We start from the raw sequence: 18,853 nt of genomic DNA, 5'->3' as shown, positions 1-18,853 counted from the left end.
GGACAAAAACACTGGCAGCAAAAGTTCTGGGAAGTACTCATTGGTGTGAGCCCTCCTGGAGATCACCATTAACCTCAACAAACAGCCTGCATGATCCAGTGCTGGATTGCCTCAGGCCAAAAAACTATCAGGGAGGGAACACAGCCCCATCCATGAGCAGACAAGTGGATTAAAGTTTTACTGAGCAGGGCCTTGCCGCCAGAGGGACAAGACCCAATTCTACCCACCGCCAGTACCCCCTATCAGGAAGCTTGCACAAGCCTCTTAATAGCCTCATCCACCAAAGGGCAGACAATAGAAGCAAGAAGAAATACAATCCTGCAGCCAGCAGAATGGAAACCACAATAGAGAAAGTTAGAAAAAATGAAATGGCAGAGGATTATGTTCCAGATGAAGGAACAAGATAAAACCCCAGAAAAACAACTAAGTGAAGAGGAGATAGGCAAACTTCCAGAAAAAGATTTCAGAATGATGATAGTGAAGATGATCCAGGATCTCAGAAAAAGAATGGAGGCAAGGATTGAGAAGATGCAAGAAATGTTTAACAAAGACTAAGAAGAACTAAAGAACAGACAAACAGAGATGAACAATACAATAACTGAAATGAAAAATACACTAGAAGGAATCAATAGCAGGATAACTTAGGCAGAAGAATGGATAAGTGACTAGGAAGACAGAATGGTGGAAATCACTGCCATGGAACAGAATAAAGGAGAAGGAATGAAAAGAAATGAAGACAGTCTAAGAGACCTCTGAGACAACAATAAACACACCAATATTCACATTATAGGGGTCCCAGAAGGAAAAGAGAGAGAGAAAGATCCTGAGAAAATACTTGAAGAGATAATAGTTGAAAATGTACCTAACATGGGAAAGGAAACTGTCACTTAAGTCCAGGAAGCAGAGTGTCCCAGGCAGGGTAAACCCAGGAAGGAACATGCCAAGATGCATAGCAATCAAATTGACAAAAATTAAGGACATTTAAAAATATTAAAAGCAACAAGGGAAAAACAACAAATAACATATAAGGGAACTCCCATGAGATTATTGGCTGATTTCTCAGCAGAAACTCTGCAGACATAAAGGGAGTGGGGTGATATATTTAAAGTGATGAAAGGGAAGAATCAACAACCAAGAATACTCTAGCCAACAAGGCTTTAATTCAAATTTGATGGCAAAATCAAAAGCTTCACAGATAAGCAAAAGCTAAGAGAATTCAGCACCACCAGACCAGCATTGCAACAAATGCTAAAGGAAATTCTCCAGGTGGGAAAGAGACCAGAAACTTTAAAAAACTTTGTACATATATAGACTGCTATGTCAAAACCTCATGGGAACAGCAAACCCCAAAACTACAATAGATACACACACACAAATAAAAAATAACCCAAACATGAGAGTAAAGATGGTCATCAAACCACAAGAGAGGAGAGGAAGGAAAGAAAAAAGACCTACATAAACAAACCCAAAACAATTAAAATGGCAATAGGAACATACATATTGATAATTACCTTAAATATAAATGGATTAAATTCTTCAACCAAAAGACAAAGACTGGCTGAATGGATACAAAAATAAGACATGTGTATATGCTGTCTACAAGAGACCCAACTTCAGGCCTAGGGACACATACAGACTGAAAGTGAGGGAATGGAAAAATGTATACCATGCAAATAGAAATCTAAAGAAAGCTGGACTAGCAATACTCATATCAGACAAAATAGACTTTAAAATAAAGACTGTTATAAGAGACAAAGAAGGACACTGCATAATGATCAAGGATCAATGCAAGAAGAAGATATAACAATTGTAAATATCTATGCACCCAACATAAGAGCATCTCAATATATAATGCAAATACTAACAGCCATAAAAGGAGAAATTGACAGTAACACAGTAATAGTGGGGGACGTTAACATCCAACTTACAACAATGGACAGATTATCCAGACAGAAAGTCAGTAAGGAAGCACAGACCTTAAATGACACATTAGACAAGATGGACTTAATTTATAGAGCATTCCATCCAAAAGCAGCAGAATATACATTCATCTCACATGCACACAGAGCATACTCCAGGACTGACCACATGCTGGGTCACAGAACAAGCCTTGGTAAATTTAAGAAAATTGAAATCATATCAAGCAAGTTTTCTGACCACAATGCTATAGGTTTAGAAATAAACTACAAGAAAAAAATGTAAAAATCACAAGCACGTGGAGGTTAAACAATATGCTACTAAACAACAATGTATCACTGAAGAAATCAAAGGGGAAAACAAAAAATACCTGGCGACAAATGAAAATGAAAGTATATTGATCCAAAGTCTATGGGATGCAGCAAAAGCAGTTCTAAGAGGGAAGTTTATACCAATAAAATCTTACCTCAGGAAAGAAGAAAAATCTCAAATAAATAACTAAAACTTACACCTAAAGCAACTGGAGAAAGAAGAACAAACAAAAACTAAAGTTAGTAGAAGGAAAGAAATCATAAAGATCAGAGAAGAAATAAATTGAGGTGAAGAAAACAGTAACAAAGATCAGTGAAACTAAAAGCTGGTTCTTTGAAAAGGTAAAGAAATTTGATAAACTTTTATCTAGACTCATCAAGAAAAAAAAGGGAGAGGACTCAAATCGATAAAATTAGAAATGAAAAAAGAGAAGTTACTACAGACACCACAGAAATACAGAGGATTATAAGAGAATACTATGAGCAACTGTATGCCAATAAAACAGACAACCTGGAAGAAATGGACAGATTCTTAGAAAGGTACAATCTCCCAAGACTGGACCAGGAAGAAAGAGAATATATTAACAGACAATTCACAAGCACTGAAATTGAAACTGTGATTTAAAAACTCCCAACAAACAAAAGTCCAGTACCAGATGGCTTCACAGGGAAATTCTATCAAACTTTTAGAGAAGAGTTAACACCCATTCTTCTGAAACTGTTTCAAAAAATTGCAGAGGAAGGAAAACTCCCAAGCTCATTCTATGAGCCACCTTTACCCTGATACCAAAGCCAGACAAAGGTACCACAAAAAAAGAAAATTACATGCCAATATCACTGATGAATATACACACAAAAATCCTCACCAAAATACTATCTGAATCCAACAATACAGTAAAAGGGTCATACACCATGATCAAATGGGATTTATCTCAATGATGCAAAAATTTTACAATAACCAGAAATCAGTGTGATACACCATATCAACAAATCAAATAATAAAAACCACATGATCATCTTAATAGATGCAGAAAAAGCTTTTGACAAAATTCAACACTCATGTATGATAAAAACTATCCAGAAAGTGGACATAGAGGGGACCTACCTCAATGTAATAAAGGTCACATATGACAAACCTACAGCTAACATCATACTCAACAGTGAAAAGCTGAAAACATTTCCTCCAAGATCAGGAACAAGACAAGGATGTCCACTCTCACCACTTTTATTCAACATAGTTTTGGAAGTCCTAACCCTAGCAATCAGAGAAGAAAAAGAAATAAAGGGAATCCAAATTGGAAAAGGAGTAAAACTGTCACTGTTTGCAGATGACATAATCTGATGCATAGAAAATCCTAAAGATACTACCAGTAAACTACTAGAGCTCATCAATGAATTTGGTAATGTTGCAGGATACAAAATTAATATGCAAAAATCGGTTGCATTTCTGTACAAAAGCAATAAAAGATCAGACAGAGAAATTCAAGAAACAATTCTATTGTTTGTTTCATTAGGAAACAAAAGAATCACATCAAAAAGAATAAAATACCTAGGAATAAACTTGCCTAAGGAGACAAAAGACCTGTACTCCAAAAACTATAAGACACTGATGAAAGAAATCAAAGATGGCACAAACAGATGGAAAGATACACCATGTTTTTGGATTGGAAGAATCAATATTGTCAAAATGACTATTTGACCCAAGGCAGTCTACAGATTCAATGCAATCCATATCAAATTGCCAATGACAGTTTTTCACAGAACTAGAACAAAAAATCTTAAAATTTATATGGAGACATAAAAGACCCCGAATAGCCAAAGCAATCTTGAGAAAGAAAAATGGAGCTGGAGGAATCTGGTTCCCTGACTTCAGACTACACTACAAAACTATAGTCATCAAAACAGTATGGTACTGGCACAAAAATGGAAAAGGACAGAAAACCCAGAAATAAACCCATGCCCTGTGGTAAGTTAATCTACAACAAAGGAAGCAAGACTATACAATGGAGGAAAGACAGTCTCTTCAATAAATGGTGCTTGGAGAACTGGACAGCTATATGTAAAAAATGAAATTAGAACATTCTTTAACACCATACACAAAAATAAACTCAAAATGGATTAAAGACCTAAATGTGAGACCAGGTACTGTAAAACTCTTAGAGGAAAACATTGGAAAAACACTCTCTGTCATAAATCACAGCAATATCTTTTTTGATCTGTCTCCCAGAGTAATGGAAATAAAAACAAAAATAAACAAATGGAACCTAAGTAAACTCAAAAGCTTTTTCACAGAAAAGGAAACCATAAATAAAATGAAAAGACAACCCACAGAATGGGAGAAAATATTTGCAAATGATATGACCGACAAGGGATTTGTCTCCAAAATTTACAAACAGCTCATGCAGCTTAATATCATAAAAACAAACAACTCAATCAAAAACTGGCAGAAGACCTAAATAGACATTTCTCCAAAGAAGACATACAGAGTGCCTAGAGGCAAATGAAAAGATGTTCAATATCACTAATTATTAGAGAAATGCAAATCAAAACTGCAATGAGATATCACCTCAACCCAGCAGAATGGCTATCATCAAAAGATCCACAAACAACAAATGCTAGAGAGGGTGTGGAGAGAAGGGGACCCTCCTACACTGTTGGTGGGAATGTAAGTTGGTGTGGCCACTATGAAAAACAGTATGGTGGTTCCTTAAGAAACTAAAAATACAACTACCATATGACCCTGCAATCCTACTCCTGAACATGTATCCAGAGGAAAACATGGTCTGAAAGGATATATGCACCCCAATGTTCACTGCAGCACTCTTTACAATAGCCAAGACATGGAAGCAACTTAAATATCCATCAACAGAGAAATGGATAAAGAAGATGTGGTATATATTCAATGGAATATTACTCAGCCATTTAAAACAATGACATAATGCCATTTGCAGCAACATGGATGGACTTAGAGATTGTCACATTGAGTGAAGTAAGTCGAGCAGAGAAAGAGAAATATCATATGATATCACTTATATGCAGAATCTAAAACAATAATAAAAATGAATTTTTTACAAAATAGAAACAGACTCATAGACTTAGAGAGTGAACTTATGGTTACCAGAGGGATGGGTGACGGGGAGGGATAGTTAGGGATTAATATGCACACATTGCTATATTTTAAATGGATGACCAATAAGGACCTACTGTATAGCAAAGACAACTCTGCTCAATATTATGTCGCAAACCTAAATGGGAAAAGAATTTGAAAAATAATAGATATATGTATACATTTAACTGAATCACTTTGCTGTACACCTGAAACTAACACAATATTGTAAATCAACTATACTCCAATATAAAAGAAAAAGTAAAAAAATAAATTAAAAAATAAAATAAAAATAAATAGCACCACCACCAAAGAGAGGAGTGTTATACTAATCACAGCATATTTAAATTACAGTGTGAGTCATATTTCAAATCGTGATGGCCTCAACTGGGAACATACAAGCTTGTAAAAAAACACTCATTGCATGTTAAACTACTTGGAATGCTTTCTTGGCACAGCCTTAAGTTTGTTGGGCATTTTAAAAATTCTCCTGGAGCTTATAGAATAGCAGTAATTCAAATAACTTAATCTTAGTCACAGAAGATAAACTTGCAAAACCACACTGTTATTTGGAAATTAGGTATATACATGAAGTAAGTTTGGGGGTACTAAACAAGGGTATGTATAAAAATGCAGTAAAGTTAAGAAAAATGGCCCCCAGATTTCCATATCTAGACTGAAAAAAGAAACTGGAAGAGAATTTAATTCTCATATTATAAAAACCAGCCATGGTCACAGACACACATTCCATTGTGATGAATTTAAGCTAATAGAGAAATATCAAGCACAAACTACTGGGCCACAAATGTATTTCAGAATTTTTTCTCAAAGTTTCTGTAATGTTCCTCATTATAGATTATTCATATATTTACCAACTGTCTTTCTGAATTTACCCATTTATATTTTCAATATGTACCACATTTTAAACATTCATATTTGTTGTTTATGTTAAGTTTGGACCTTGGAGATATATTTTATTTGTTTCATGGTCCAGATAGCCAATTGGAAATACATACTTTCAAAAACTACTTAGGGACTTCACCTAAGAATATCTTCAAGGACTAAAATGGATCTCACCACTTCTGAGGAAAATTTTGGTATTTAGGACAAGTTCCCCAGTAACGAAGAGAAGCACTTCAAAAGTCCCAATGACCCAACGCATCTCTGGCTTGTGGGAGCACTACCAGAAATCATCATCATTCTTAAAATGAATCAAAATAGTGAGTGATCAAAAAATCTTATCCATAAGCATTTACTCACTGTTAGGGAAAATGTAAGCTTTTTCTCAGTATATTAAACAAAGTGAAATCATTCATTTGCCAAAATTTAACAGGTATCTAAAGTTTGGGTATTTTGTACTTGAAATTTTAAACTGGTTTGTTTTACTGGTTCTTTCTCCTAATTGGTCCATTTCCATGCAAAAATAAGATGACCTTCCTTTTGAGAAAAAGATTTTAAAGTCTTAAATTTATCAGCAACATTACTTGTATTTTGAAACACAAGAATTTTTTTTCAATAAATAACATAGAATACTTGTACTTTAGATGATCACCAAAGTCATCAACTCTAATTGTCTAAAATGAAGTCAAGGTTCAGACCATGTTAGGCCTTGTGTGGAATTCCTTGTTAAAAAATTTGGACTTGATTTTGAGTATGCTACAAGAGCAACTGAACAGGCCTAATCAATTGTATTTGGACAAGTTCCTCTCTCAAGGTGGACAAGAGTAGGGAATGTATACAAGCACACACATGTATATACACACACAGTAGGGAATATATATATACTCATATATGCATATGTACAATAGAACACATATACATTATGGCATATATATATACATATATACGTATATATACTTAAAATCATGGAAAAACACAAAAAATAACAAGGTAGCTGAGTACTCTTGGCAAAGAGGATAATGGCTTGCCATGGAATAGGATTAGTGAAGATAGGAAGAAACAGGTGAGTGAAACACATATTAAGGAAGAAAAGAAAAAGCTTGATGATTGCTTAGACCTACTGAGCAAAATGGAGAAGATGCCAAGGGTTTCTGATGTATAACTAGGTAAGTTGTAGGTAATAGCATTATTCACTGAAATAGGAAACTTAGAGTATTAAGTAGCATGGAGAAAAAGATGTTTAGTTTTGGAAAAGTTGAGTTTGAGACACTTGAGGAGATGTCCCACAGGCATTTAGATATGCATGTCAGAAGCTCAGAATGGTTTCTGACAATTAAAATGTGCCATCAGTATGTAGATGAAGAGACTTGCTGACTTGCCAAAAAGGCCTTTCAACAAGAAAGAGGCAGAACTAGAACTCAAAAGCATGCCTGGCTATAGGACTCATGGGACTTCCATTCAAACTGAAGGGATCCATCTGAGGGAGGTCTATGGCTTCTTTCTGGGTACAAAATGAAGATGTAAAATACTTAAATTTAATTAATTTATCCAATAAGTAATTACTGAGTACCTGTCATATGTGTCTTAAAACTCCAGAGTTGGGAATGGAGTACAGTCCTTTATTATTCTCTAAATGGGTTATCTCAAGTGTTACTTGTTTCTAACAGGGAATGTCTAATTAAAAATTTGTGACAGTGATAATAACTGTAATTGCTTCCCAGATGCTGCCTGAATTTCCAGAGAGCATAAATGATAAAGAGCTGAAATTTCACTCTTCTTAGAACATAACTCATTATGTTCATCTCTGAAAAGAAATGTTGATCATCCATATTTCTCCTTCAGTACTATTCTGTTTTACCCTTTGCATCTTAAAACAATAAGCTCTGCAATTTCATATAGTGACAATACAAATTGTGTGGATGAAACTGTTGAACCATTAGGTTCTAATATTCCATTAATATCTAAAAATGCTCAGAGCAGATCAGTTAACCCTGCCTTCTGCTTTAAACACCTAGACTTACACCTTAGCAAATTCACTTCAAACAGCTTACACTTTTGCTAACAAAATTAAACCTACAATCTCCTCATTTAGCTAATCAATTGTTTGTTGTTGGAATCACCAATTATTATTATTATTATTATTTTAAGATTTAATTTTATTTATTTTTGGCTGTGTTGGGTCTTTGTTGCGGTGCTTGGGCTTCTCCTTACGGTGGCTTCTCTTGTGGAGCACAGGCTCTAGGTGCACAGGCTCAGTAGTTGTGGTGCACAGGCTTACTATCTCTGTGGCACGTGGGATCTTCCAGGAGCAGGGATCAAACCCATGTCCCCTGCATTGGTAAGCAGATTCTTATCCACTGCCCCACCAGAGAAGTCCTGGAATCACCAACTGTTATATAATCAGAAGGGAGTAAAATAAATTGTCTTATTTTCCAGCCAAGAAAAGAAAAGGAAAAAGAGAGTGGAAATCAGGAGCTTCTTTCAGATAAAAAGGGTAGTGGAAAGATGGTGAGATAATTACAAATAAAAATTCTGGGCTTTCCCAACAACTAAACTTTCTGGGCTATAGTTTTCTCATCTTTAAAAGAAGACAACATTAGCACCCATCTTGGAAGAAAATTTTATTAGCTAATAATACACATAAAATGCCTAGCACTATGCTTGACACCTAGAAGGTGTAATGGTAGTATATTCATTTTTTTAGTAGGATAGGTATTTTAAAATTAAAGAAAATGGACATTGTTATTTTAGTGAGTTACAACAGCAACTACAAAACATCTAACCTAACATATTCTCTTTGGGAATAAATAGCCATAAAGCAACTTGTAGTTAAATATTTGACATATGCTTTTAAATAGAAAGATATTCCTCTAAGAAATGAGAAACCTAACTGAGCCCAACAAACTGAGTGGCTCAGAGCCAGTGTGAGCTTTAATCAACCTGTTGTAATGCTCTTAAATGATTAAAACCAAAGACACTAGTGGCTTGTAATAGTAGAGATTAATTTAGATTTCTTACATTACTTGTGTTTTTTGCAAATTGGTTTACAGTACACCAAAAATAAATAGCAAGAGTTATCCTTTTTTGTTGTAGTGTGATTACAAAATATTTTTTGAGATTCTTTTCCAGATCTCAGAAATATAAATAACTAGCTATCTAGATCTAGCAAAGTGTGAGCATAAGAGCTATGTCTTCGGTAATCTTTATGACACCCTATGTCCTTTCTGAACTATTCTCTAAAGTTAGTTTATTTTGAAGGTGGCATGTTAAACCTACTTCCAGAGAGATAGATAAGCATTAAAAGTTTACTTTCCAGATAAATAATGCTGACTTATCATAAATTGGTGCCTTGTTCTTCATTTTTTTCCTCCCAACAACCTCAATGTTTATAGTATCTCTGGAGCACTCAGAGAAAGGCATTTTGCGAGTTTAAAAATCATCAAGATTTTTCTTTCCCACTCTGAATGCTCCCCAAAGTACCTAGTCCCATGGCAGGAATGAGAGAACATTGAGAAATAAATGCCACTTAATAGTCCTGATTCTGCTGAGAACAGAATATTTGAGATGCAATAGCTTTTTAAGTCACTAGAGTAACATTTAATGCACAAGAAGAGTTACCTGGGTAATTTACACCCCTTTATCAAAGTAAAATGTTCCTCAATGATGCTTATTAGCATGTAATGGAGATTACACACTATGCATTCTGTAAAACTTGAAACAACTGGGTAAAAAAAAATCAGTCCGAGTTTAAAAAACCAGAGATGGGATAATTTTTTAAAAGAAATATTGATATATTTCAAATATATAAAACACTATAACCTAATTCTAACAATGTGTTTCTGAATTAGTCCTCTTTTACTTATTTTTCATAATTGATTTTAAAATTCCTTTTTAGTTAATAACATCATTTATTTATATGTAGCTTACAAATATTTATGGTGTCCTTACTACTTCTTTGTCACTGTAGAAAGTTTTTCCTTTCATAGATCTTAGAATCCAGTTTAATAAAACAGGCCAGATGATACAAAATAATTAATACAGGAAAGTTTTTAAAGAATGTGAGTTCTCTTAAATAGGTTAAACAGTACCTGAATTCTTAGTTATGCCATATATTTGCTCAGAAAATTACTTCTTTGAAATGATTCAGTGTCAGAGTTCTATCCAAGTTCAATTGAATGATGGAAGTTAGTAGCTCCCTTCTCTATGCTTTCCTCCGCATTTTCTTCAAATATCAATTACAATTGTGCTGTATGTAATCTATGACATTTCATGTTAGTGTTGCCCTGTGATCTCCTGAAGGCTCCTTAAACTCTCTTCATATGCAGGATTTAATACAAGGACTGGCATATAGGAGATCTTTTTTTAATTTTTTATTCATTTATTTATTTATTTGTTGTTACGCGGGCCTCTCACTGTTGTGGCCTCTCCCATTGCGGAGCACAGGCTCCGGACGCGCAGGCTCAGCGGCCCTGGCTCACGGGCCCAGCCGCTCCGCGGCACGTGGGATCTTCCCGGACCGGGGCACGAACCCGAGTCCCCTGCATCGGCAGGCGGATTCTCAACCACTGCACCACCAGGGAAGCCCTAGGAGAGCTTTAGTGAAGAAAATCAAGAAAATATTATCTAATGAATGCTTTATTTGACCCCTTTCGATCCTATTCATATACCATATGGTACATTAAAATCTGGATTGGGGGGCTTCCCTGGTGGTGCAGTGGTTGAGAATCCGCCTGCCGATGCAGGGGACTCGGGTTCGTGCCCCGGTCCGGGAAGATCCCACGTGCCGCGGAGCGGCTGGGCCCGTGAGCCAGGGCCGCTGAGCCTGCGCGTCCGGAGCCTGTGCTCCGCAATGGGAGAGGCCACAACAGTGAGAGGCCCGCGTAACAACAACAACAACAACAACAACAACAACAACAAAAAAAATCTGGATTGGGAAACCCAAAAATGGAAATTCAATCAAGTCAGTTGAACTCTATTTTTCATATCTTCATTTGCTTTTTCCAGATCCACAATTCTGTAAACCATTCCAGTAATTTTCAACTTGACAGACAGTTATTTTGCACCTTCTCTAAGGAATAATGTATTTATTTGCTCTGTTTACATGCATAGACTACCTAGTGCCTCTCAGATGACAATCATCCTGATACTGAGAGAATCTTACTTCCTTTATCATTTTCCAAAAGTAAAAAGAAAGATCTCTAAACCTTATTGTTTGTAATGATTTTTTAAATGACGTCCTTCATGGGAATAGAAACACTTGGCCAGGACTCCAAAATTTGTATGAAATCCTAAAACATTTAAATCCACTTTATCTGCTGAATAGTCAAAGCCCAAGAAGACAGATAAATTCTAAGTCCATTCCTGGGCCTTTATAACTTCACATTTTAGAGAATTCCCATCATTTAGACTTTATAATGATTTGTCTATTCTTACGTGCAAGGTTCCATGATGGACTCAGAATCCCTCTGGATTTCTAAAAATCACTTCTATCTCTGAAGTAATCCAAGAGCTTCTGGTGAGCAGTGAGGATATTGGCTGACCAAGCAAGGCTCAATGGCACACTATATGATTCATGACGAAGGAAAAACATTCGAGTCAGTGCTCTCCAGTCCAGACACAAAGACCATGAACTTCGCTGAGAGAAGCTGGCTTGTATTGTAATGTTGTGACTAAATGTGTGTCTAAATATAAACATTATGATATTAGGGAAAATGTAGACCAAGGAAATTTGGCACAAATAGAAATAGTATTTCCCTGATCTCAATTATTATTGAGAACATGTAAACAATGGGCCCAAGATCTGAATTAAGTGAAATTAATCCTTGATTTCCTCTGCTAATGGTAAGGAATCTTAGAAAATCTAAAACTTACTTTGCCTGGTTAAGAATTCATTTTAGCTGCCTTTCTGGTTACTACTGAAGCTGAATCCAGCCTCTGTACCCTGACTCCAAATTAAATCTCAGAGACAGAGTTTTGGGTGAAGTAGAAAAGAATAGCTTTATCACTTTGCCAGGCAAAGGGGTCAACAGCTGGCTGATGCCCTCAAAACTGTGTGTACCAACTTGGAGAGGGTAATGAGAAGTTTTATAGTAATGGTTCCAAGAGGGAGTGATCAGCTTGTGGACATACTTCTGATTGGTTGGTGGTGAGGTAAGCAGGAGTCAATATCATCGACCTTCAGGTTCCAACTGGTCTGGGTTCTATGTGCTTGTGGGCAGCATACCATCTTCAACCATTAACTTCTTCCACCTAGTGGGGGTTTCAGTATCTGCAAAACAGCTCAAAGATATTGTTGTGTGTATCCCTTGATGCGGAACTAGGACCTTGCTCCAAAGCTGCACTATTGTTTCTCTTGACTATTTCACCCTTGTCTCTGCATCCTCTCCCTTCCCTAATTAACAACTGCTTGAATCTGCCCTTTGGAACTCAGTGAAGGCCATGGAGGCTGAATGAAGCCTATTTCTTGTAGTCAAACAAATAGGGGACACAAAAGGCTTTTGTGCACAGGAGCCCCACAGGGCCCTGCTCAGTATCACTATTATGCTGGGCTAATAGTATTTCCCATTTTCCTAGCCTTCAGCAAGGAGGAAAGAGCATAGTATTAATTCACATACCAATAGAGAATTATGAAAGAGCATATTTTTGTGCAATGAAAAATGTTTTAACACTTTTTGTAATAGGACTCCGCTATGATTGTTTCATTGAATCTAATAGTGAAATACTCTTGATACTTAGTTAACTAACCCTCATGAGTAAGAAGTCTGACTTTATAACAAGTATATAAGATTCCTATTTATAGAGCTTTTAAAATTAAAGTTGTATTTCTTCAGCTCAACTGTTAGTGTTTTTAAGGTTGTTATTGGAAGCTCTTTATGCCTCCTAGTTCCCACATTTAGTGGATTATGTGATCTGCTATAAACTGCATACTTTTCCAGGTGCTGGGGATACAGCAGTGAACAGTATCACTCCCCATTTTAATATTGGGCTACAGTTAAAAAATGTAAGGTTTTAGTCCATCAACTTTCTGCCCTGGAGTTTTAGATAAAGTCAAATAAAACCAAGTCAGTGAGTTTTCATTAAACACATTTGCTCTGTGGCAAGTCCCCAAGATTATGCCAGTTTAAAAGTTCCAACAAATCTGGGGTTAGATGTGGCAGGTATGGCTGTCACTCTGCCTACTGTTGTTTCACTGTTTTGCAGGAACATTCAGCATCTAAGAAACAATCCAGGACTTCCATCCCCTGGGAAAACTTAAAACCTATATTATTGCAGCTCCTAAAGTCCATAGATTCCCACCCAGGGATCTTTAACACTCTAGAACAAATGAAGCAAAAAGTGGTTCATTCCCTTTGCTAAAAATAAGTAATAAAACAGGTTAGATTTTACCTCCAGAGGATGAGGGCACTGACATATTCTTGATTATTCATAGACAAAGTGTAAAATTCATATTATATAAGGCTGACAAGGCACTTTCTAGCTTGCAAACAAGATCCATTTTCCCTTCCAGTACATCAAGGAAACTTTTCTTTATTTCCAGTCAAGTGCGTACATAAAATTCTTCTCCAAAATGTCTCTGTTGAGAAAGTCTAGCAGCTTAGGGGTAAATTGTTGTCTTCAAGAGATCACATGAAAAAGACCAACATCTACAATCTCCCACCAAAAAAGACAACATGATCTAGAACGGGTCCTGTAAACCTTTCTTGTAAAAGCCCAGAGTGTAAATACTTTAGGCTTTGCAGGCAGTATGGTCTCTGTTACAATTACTCAAGTCTTCCTTTGTAGAGTGAAGGCAGCAACATACAATATGTTAATAAGTAAGCATACCTGTATTCCAGTAAAACTTCATTTATGAAAACAGGCAGCTGCCCAAATTTGGCTCAAAGACCTTAGTTTGCCAACCCCTGATCTAGGTAGATCTGTATTCTGACCGAAGGTAACATTGCTCATATTTATTTAGGATCTCACTTCTATTTTGTGTCCTATCATATATTGAAATAATCATAAGCATGTACCTTAAATAGTGAAAGAGAGGTAATTTTTCATTTATCATCAGATATCATTTGTAATAAAGGTATCCTGGTGAAGGATATCCTCAGAAACCTAATGTTCACCCCTTTAATGCTATTTTCCCCTATATTGATCCAACTTCCGTTCATTTTTCTATATCCTTTCCTTATAGTATAGTAAGTACAATTTAAATTTTTCTTATTGTTTTTGCTAAAAACATTCTTAGAGGCACTTGAGCTATCCAGTGGCATATGCCCTACATCAGTGGCCTCAATCTTCAGTGATTTTACAGTTATTTCCATTAGCACCACCTTGTATGTCAGCTATCAATGTCAGTGTGTCTATTTCTAGTAATCCCTTTTCTTATATCCATACTTCCTCCTTCCATAGCCCAATGCATAAAATCTGCTTGCTAATAAAGAACTGAATTCTTTCTGCTTGAAAGACCCAGATAACCTAGTTTCTGGAACCACTTAAGTCACCATAAACCCCTTGGTCCTTTGAAGGAGCACTACATTTCCCTTCTGTGTACATAGACTTTAAAAAAGCTATTTTCCACAACACTCAGAAGGTTGGCTGCTTGTTTCTTATCTGTTGGCCACGTCCCAGAGCATTGAGGTGACTGGAAGTCAGATTAACAGGTAAATGAGGAATTTTCTTAGTGTACTAATGCCTCTTTATTTTCCAAGTTGTTTTTTGAAAAACTGATAAAAGATTTTTCTTTACTGATTTTGCTACTGAAAATTTACTCCATATCCTCTTCTCTCTCACTGATTTGGATAGTTTAGCACAATGAACCTCAATGCTGGGCCCTGAGTCATCTAAGGAAGCACTGAAAAAATACCAAACCCTAGGTCTCACCATGTAGAGTTTCCAATCATTTGGTTTGGGAGATAGAGAATAAGCATTAGTCAGTTTTGGTTTGGTTTGGTTTGGTTTGAAGATTCCCAGGTGATTCCTATGTTAATCAAGGGCTAAGAGCCACTGGTTTCCTATATCCAGTTTCTTTTAGGAGTCTGTGCAAAGGATTAGGGAGGGGCTGTTTACCTTGATGCTCCTCTTCCTATTTAACACATAATAAATGGACTTTAACTTTCTCTGCTTTGAAGAATGTCCTGCAAGTTTAATTCCAAGTGGCTGTATTTCAAAATATATACTTTTTTGTATGATCTCACCATATGGAAAATATAGTAAGTCTAGAGCCTTCAGTGTTAAGATCCTTTATTCTCTTTTCAGCTATTGCATCTTAAATAACTGTTTTTGATAACTGTGAAGGCAAGTGAATGCTACTGTCTTTCTCTTGTTCATAGCACCAGAAGCATGGGCCATGACCCGCTCCAGCCTGAAGGCACCACCACCAAGGTCAGCCCGAGGGGGATACAGGGAGCATCCCTATAGTAGATACTGAGGGTTCTCCTCGCCTGTGACCTCACCTCAAAGACAATTCATAGCCTGTGGTCTCCACATAAACAGCAACATGACAAGTAATAGTCCTTTTTTTTTGTTCCTATTCTAGGGATAACTGCTCATGATTGCTCCCATATATTTCTTGTATTTCCCTGATACTGTTGGTGTGACACTGACACTAGTATTATTTTATAAAACAGACTAAAAAAAGCATTGGCAAGCATTGTCTATAAACCATTCAATAGGATGATATTCTCTTGGCTGTTTTCATTGTTGTGTGTAATCTTTTTTTTTCTCTCTTTTTTTTTAAAGAAAGAGCATGAATCTGTTGACAGATTTTGAGTCTCAATCAACTAGCAAAAACTTTGTTTAGGGTTGCTAAAAAACTGTAACACGATATTTGAACTAGCTATAATAAAGTTGTAGATAAGATGTTTTAACCTGTCTTTTAATATCTGTTAGTTAGATGAAGCTGTTCGATATTAAGTTTGTAAATTTAATTTTAAATGCTGTTTTAATGGGGTTGAAAACAAACAGCTACTGTATGTATGTAGCTAACTGAATTTGTTTAGTGTTTTAACCTGTATTTGTTAAAAAAGAACAAAACACACACATAAAGTTCCATGTGTAAGCTTCTCTAAATAGGAAACCACAATTTGTCAAATATGTTTGCCATAATTTGTCAATAAAGCTGAAAACTTTTGTAAAAACTAAATTTGGAATTACTTGTTTTCTAGCTTTAAATGCCTGCTTTATTTCTTTTTCAAGAGATGCCTAAAATGTTTTCTATTTAAAAATTACAAAAATGAACCCAAGCCTGTTTTAAGATATTTGTGTAATACTTTAAAAGTGTATTAATAACTTATGGTTGTTAAATAATTTAAAAGTTAACAAACTAAACTGTTACATGAATCATGGTTAGTAAACACTAATGTATAACATGTTAATGGAAAAAAATGGATTTAGAATAATAAATGGATTTTAAACTATCCTCTAAGCTTTATCTTGCTAAACACAAATTCTGGTTGACTTGTTTGCATTAGCATGTCTCTCGTGAGAAAGAGTAATGGAGTATAAAGAGGTAAGATTACCACTTACCACTGTCTAAATGCCTAGTTCTTCAACCTTTGAGTTTCCCGCACATTAAATATCCCATCCAACATGTAAGCATTGCGTAGATTCACTTTATTTTCACTCAAAGGAGTGTGTGGACTTCATTTGCGTAGTTTCTAACAATTTGTTTTGACAAACAAATCATCAGTTTCACTGGCCAGTTGTTGCTATTCAACCTCAAAAACTTTATTTGTAATTTTCAGTGCTAAATATCACCGCCCTTGAAGGCAGTTTAGAGGGCTGATAATTCTTTTGAGACTATCAGACTTGATGGCTGATGATTGTTAAGGAAATATGTCGCAGGACTCAAAGGATGACTAAACGTTAAACAGGTAACACTAACAGTAACTCTGTAATTTTGCCTATGCAACAGTAATGTTAAATATTCTCAGTTATTAAGTTCCTGATAGTTAAAAAAGTAAACCTACAAAAACATAACAAATAGGTCTATAGGTTATTAAAACAACTAATTAACATTAACTAGAGGCACCAAAATTATTTTACAATATATAACCCTCAAGGTAATAAACAGAACTAAAATTAGCAATAATAGTAATGCAATTCTTGCTAACATCAAAAGTAAGCTAAATTTTGATGGAAGAAAGAAAGTGAAAGACTCGATGGTAGGGATGAATGCCAAAACTGTTTATCTTTTATATACAGTTTTTTTGTTTATGGTGGCTTTTGTCAATGTAATTGGTTTACTTTTTTGCTGCTAACCAGTTTAGGCATATTGTTGTTCAGTTTTTGCAGCTGGAGTTGCATGCTAATAGTTTTATGAAGTGTGTGTCTGTCATCTATTAAATTTGTAATATTTTCCTTTCACAAAATGCTATTGAGTTATATTTAATTTGTTTTCTATTCTTTCTTACTATTTCAGGTACCCACAAGCAAAAAGCACATAACTGAATAGCAGGTGTGATGGGCTAAGAATGAGAGAGGTAAGCTTATTTTTATCTTGACATAGATAGATAATCTTTAGCAACATGAAGCTATGTAGTAAGCTAAAACACCAAATGCCACTTGTTGAAATACTAAAAAGGTTTAGATTATTGTCTAGAAACCGAGTTATTTGTATCTTCTTTTAAAGAAAGTGATCTAACTTGGTATTTACCTGGCAAGGCTTTCTGCGCTTATTCAGAAAGGTGAATTCATAGTTAATCTGCAGCCCTTTTCCTTGCAATGAACTACTATATATTACCTCTTCTTAATTGTGCAGAGAAAGAGTATTAAAACTTTTATTCTGCAGACGTAAGAAAAGGAAATCACAATTGTTGACTGAGATGGAGGAGATGGGAAAGGGAGTCCCATAACCAACCCCTCGCCTGCCCTCTGTCAATAAGATGATATTTATTTAGTCAACTAAAATAAACTTACCATTAGTTTCCCTATTTATCCCATTATATTTATCAGTAAATTCCTTGTTTCTCATCTGCCATTCTATTTGATTCAGCAAATATTTACTAAGTACAAAGCACTATTAGAAATTGAGACCTGATTTCTATACACAAGGAGTTGAAAACTTTAGCCAATAAACCTCAGACTGAAAACAATGCAAGGGCAGTTATGAGATCCACAGACAGACTTGAGGATTGAAATGGTCTTGCCAGGATGTTTGAAACAGGGATAAAATCCAAGTTTTCTCCTTCTAGGTTTGGTCCTCTTATCACTACACAGATATCCCTGATACAGTGTAGAGTTAAACAAATGCCATAGGAGAGAGATGAGAGAGCCTGGAGATTCCTCATGACTAGAGGGAGGCCAGAGGCTGAGGGAACCATGGACTGAGAAGGGCAGTCTATGCATGGAGGTGGAGGGGAGGGCCACCTGGGGAAGAGAACAGGCTGAGTCAGGTCTTGGAGTCCAAACAGTTCAGGAAGCAGGCTCCAAGGGGAGAAAGAACCTGTAATCCAGGTATCCTGCTTACTATACTCCTTTGATCCTTTTTAAACAATAAGTTTGATCTTGTATAGCAATGACAGAGAAATCAGTCGCAGTTTGTTACTATTTTGATATATTAATCTATATGTTTTTGTGTCCATTGTAATTATTTTATCATTGTTGTTATTGTTGCTTTATACCCCATGGATCT

General features: G+C 35.8%; 1 protein-coding gene across 4 annotated transcripts in view; it reads left to right on the top strand.

The window, feature by feature from the left end:
• KHDRBS2 (KH RNA binding domain containing, signal transduction associated 2) overlaps window positions 1–17,702 on the top strand; it is a 769,555-nt gene extending 751,853 nt beyond the window's left edge. The window contains exons 9-10 of one of the 4 annotated variants that reach the window (XR_010835028.1): window positions 15,552–15,725; window positions 17,642–17,693. Coding sequence is in view for 3 of the 4 variants with exons in the window: in XM_067005884.1 (XP_066861985.1) it covers window positions 15,552–15,649 (98 nt within the window). In the remaining variant the exon portion in view is untranslated. Of the gene's footprint in view, window positions 1–15,551; window positions 15,861–17,641 lie in introns of those variants that run through there. The other 3 variants (XM_067005885.1, XM_067005886.1, XM_067005884.1) reach the window with 3 other exon arrangements.
• The last annotated feature ends 1,151 nt before the right edge of the window (window positions 17,703–18,853 follow it).

The sequence above is a fragment of the Kogia breviceps genome, chromosome 10, assembly GCF_026419965.1.
Source record: "Kogia breviceps isolate mKogBre1 chromosome 10, mKogBre1 haplotype 1, whole genome shotgun sequence".
Classification (NCBI taxonomy): Eukaryota; Metazoa; Chordata; class Mammalia; order Artiodactyla; family Physeteridae; genus Kogia; species Kogia breviceps.
This window is presented reverse-complemented; position numbering and strand designations above follow the sequence as displayed.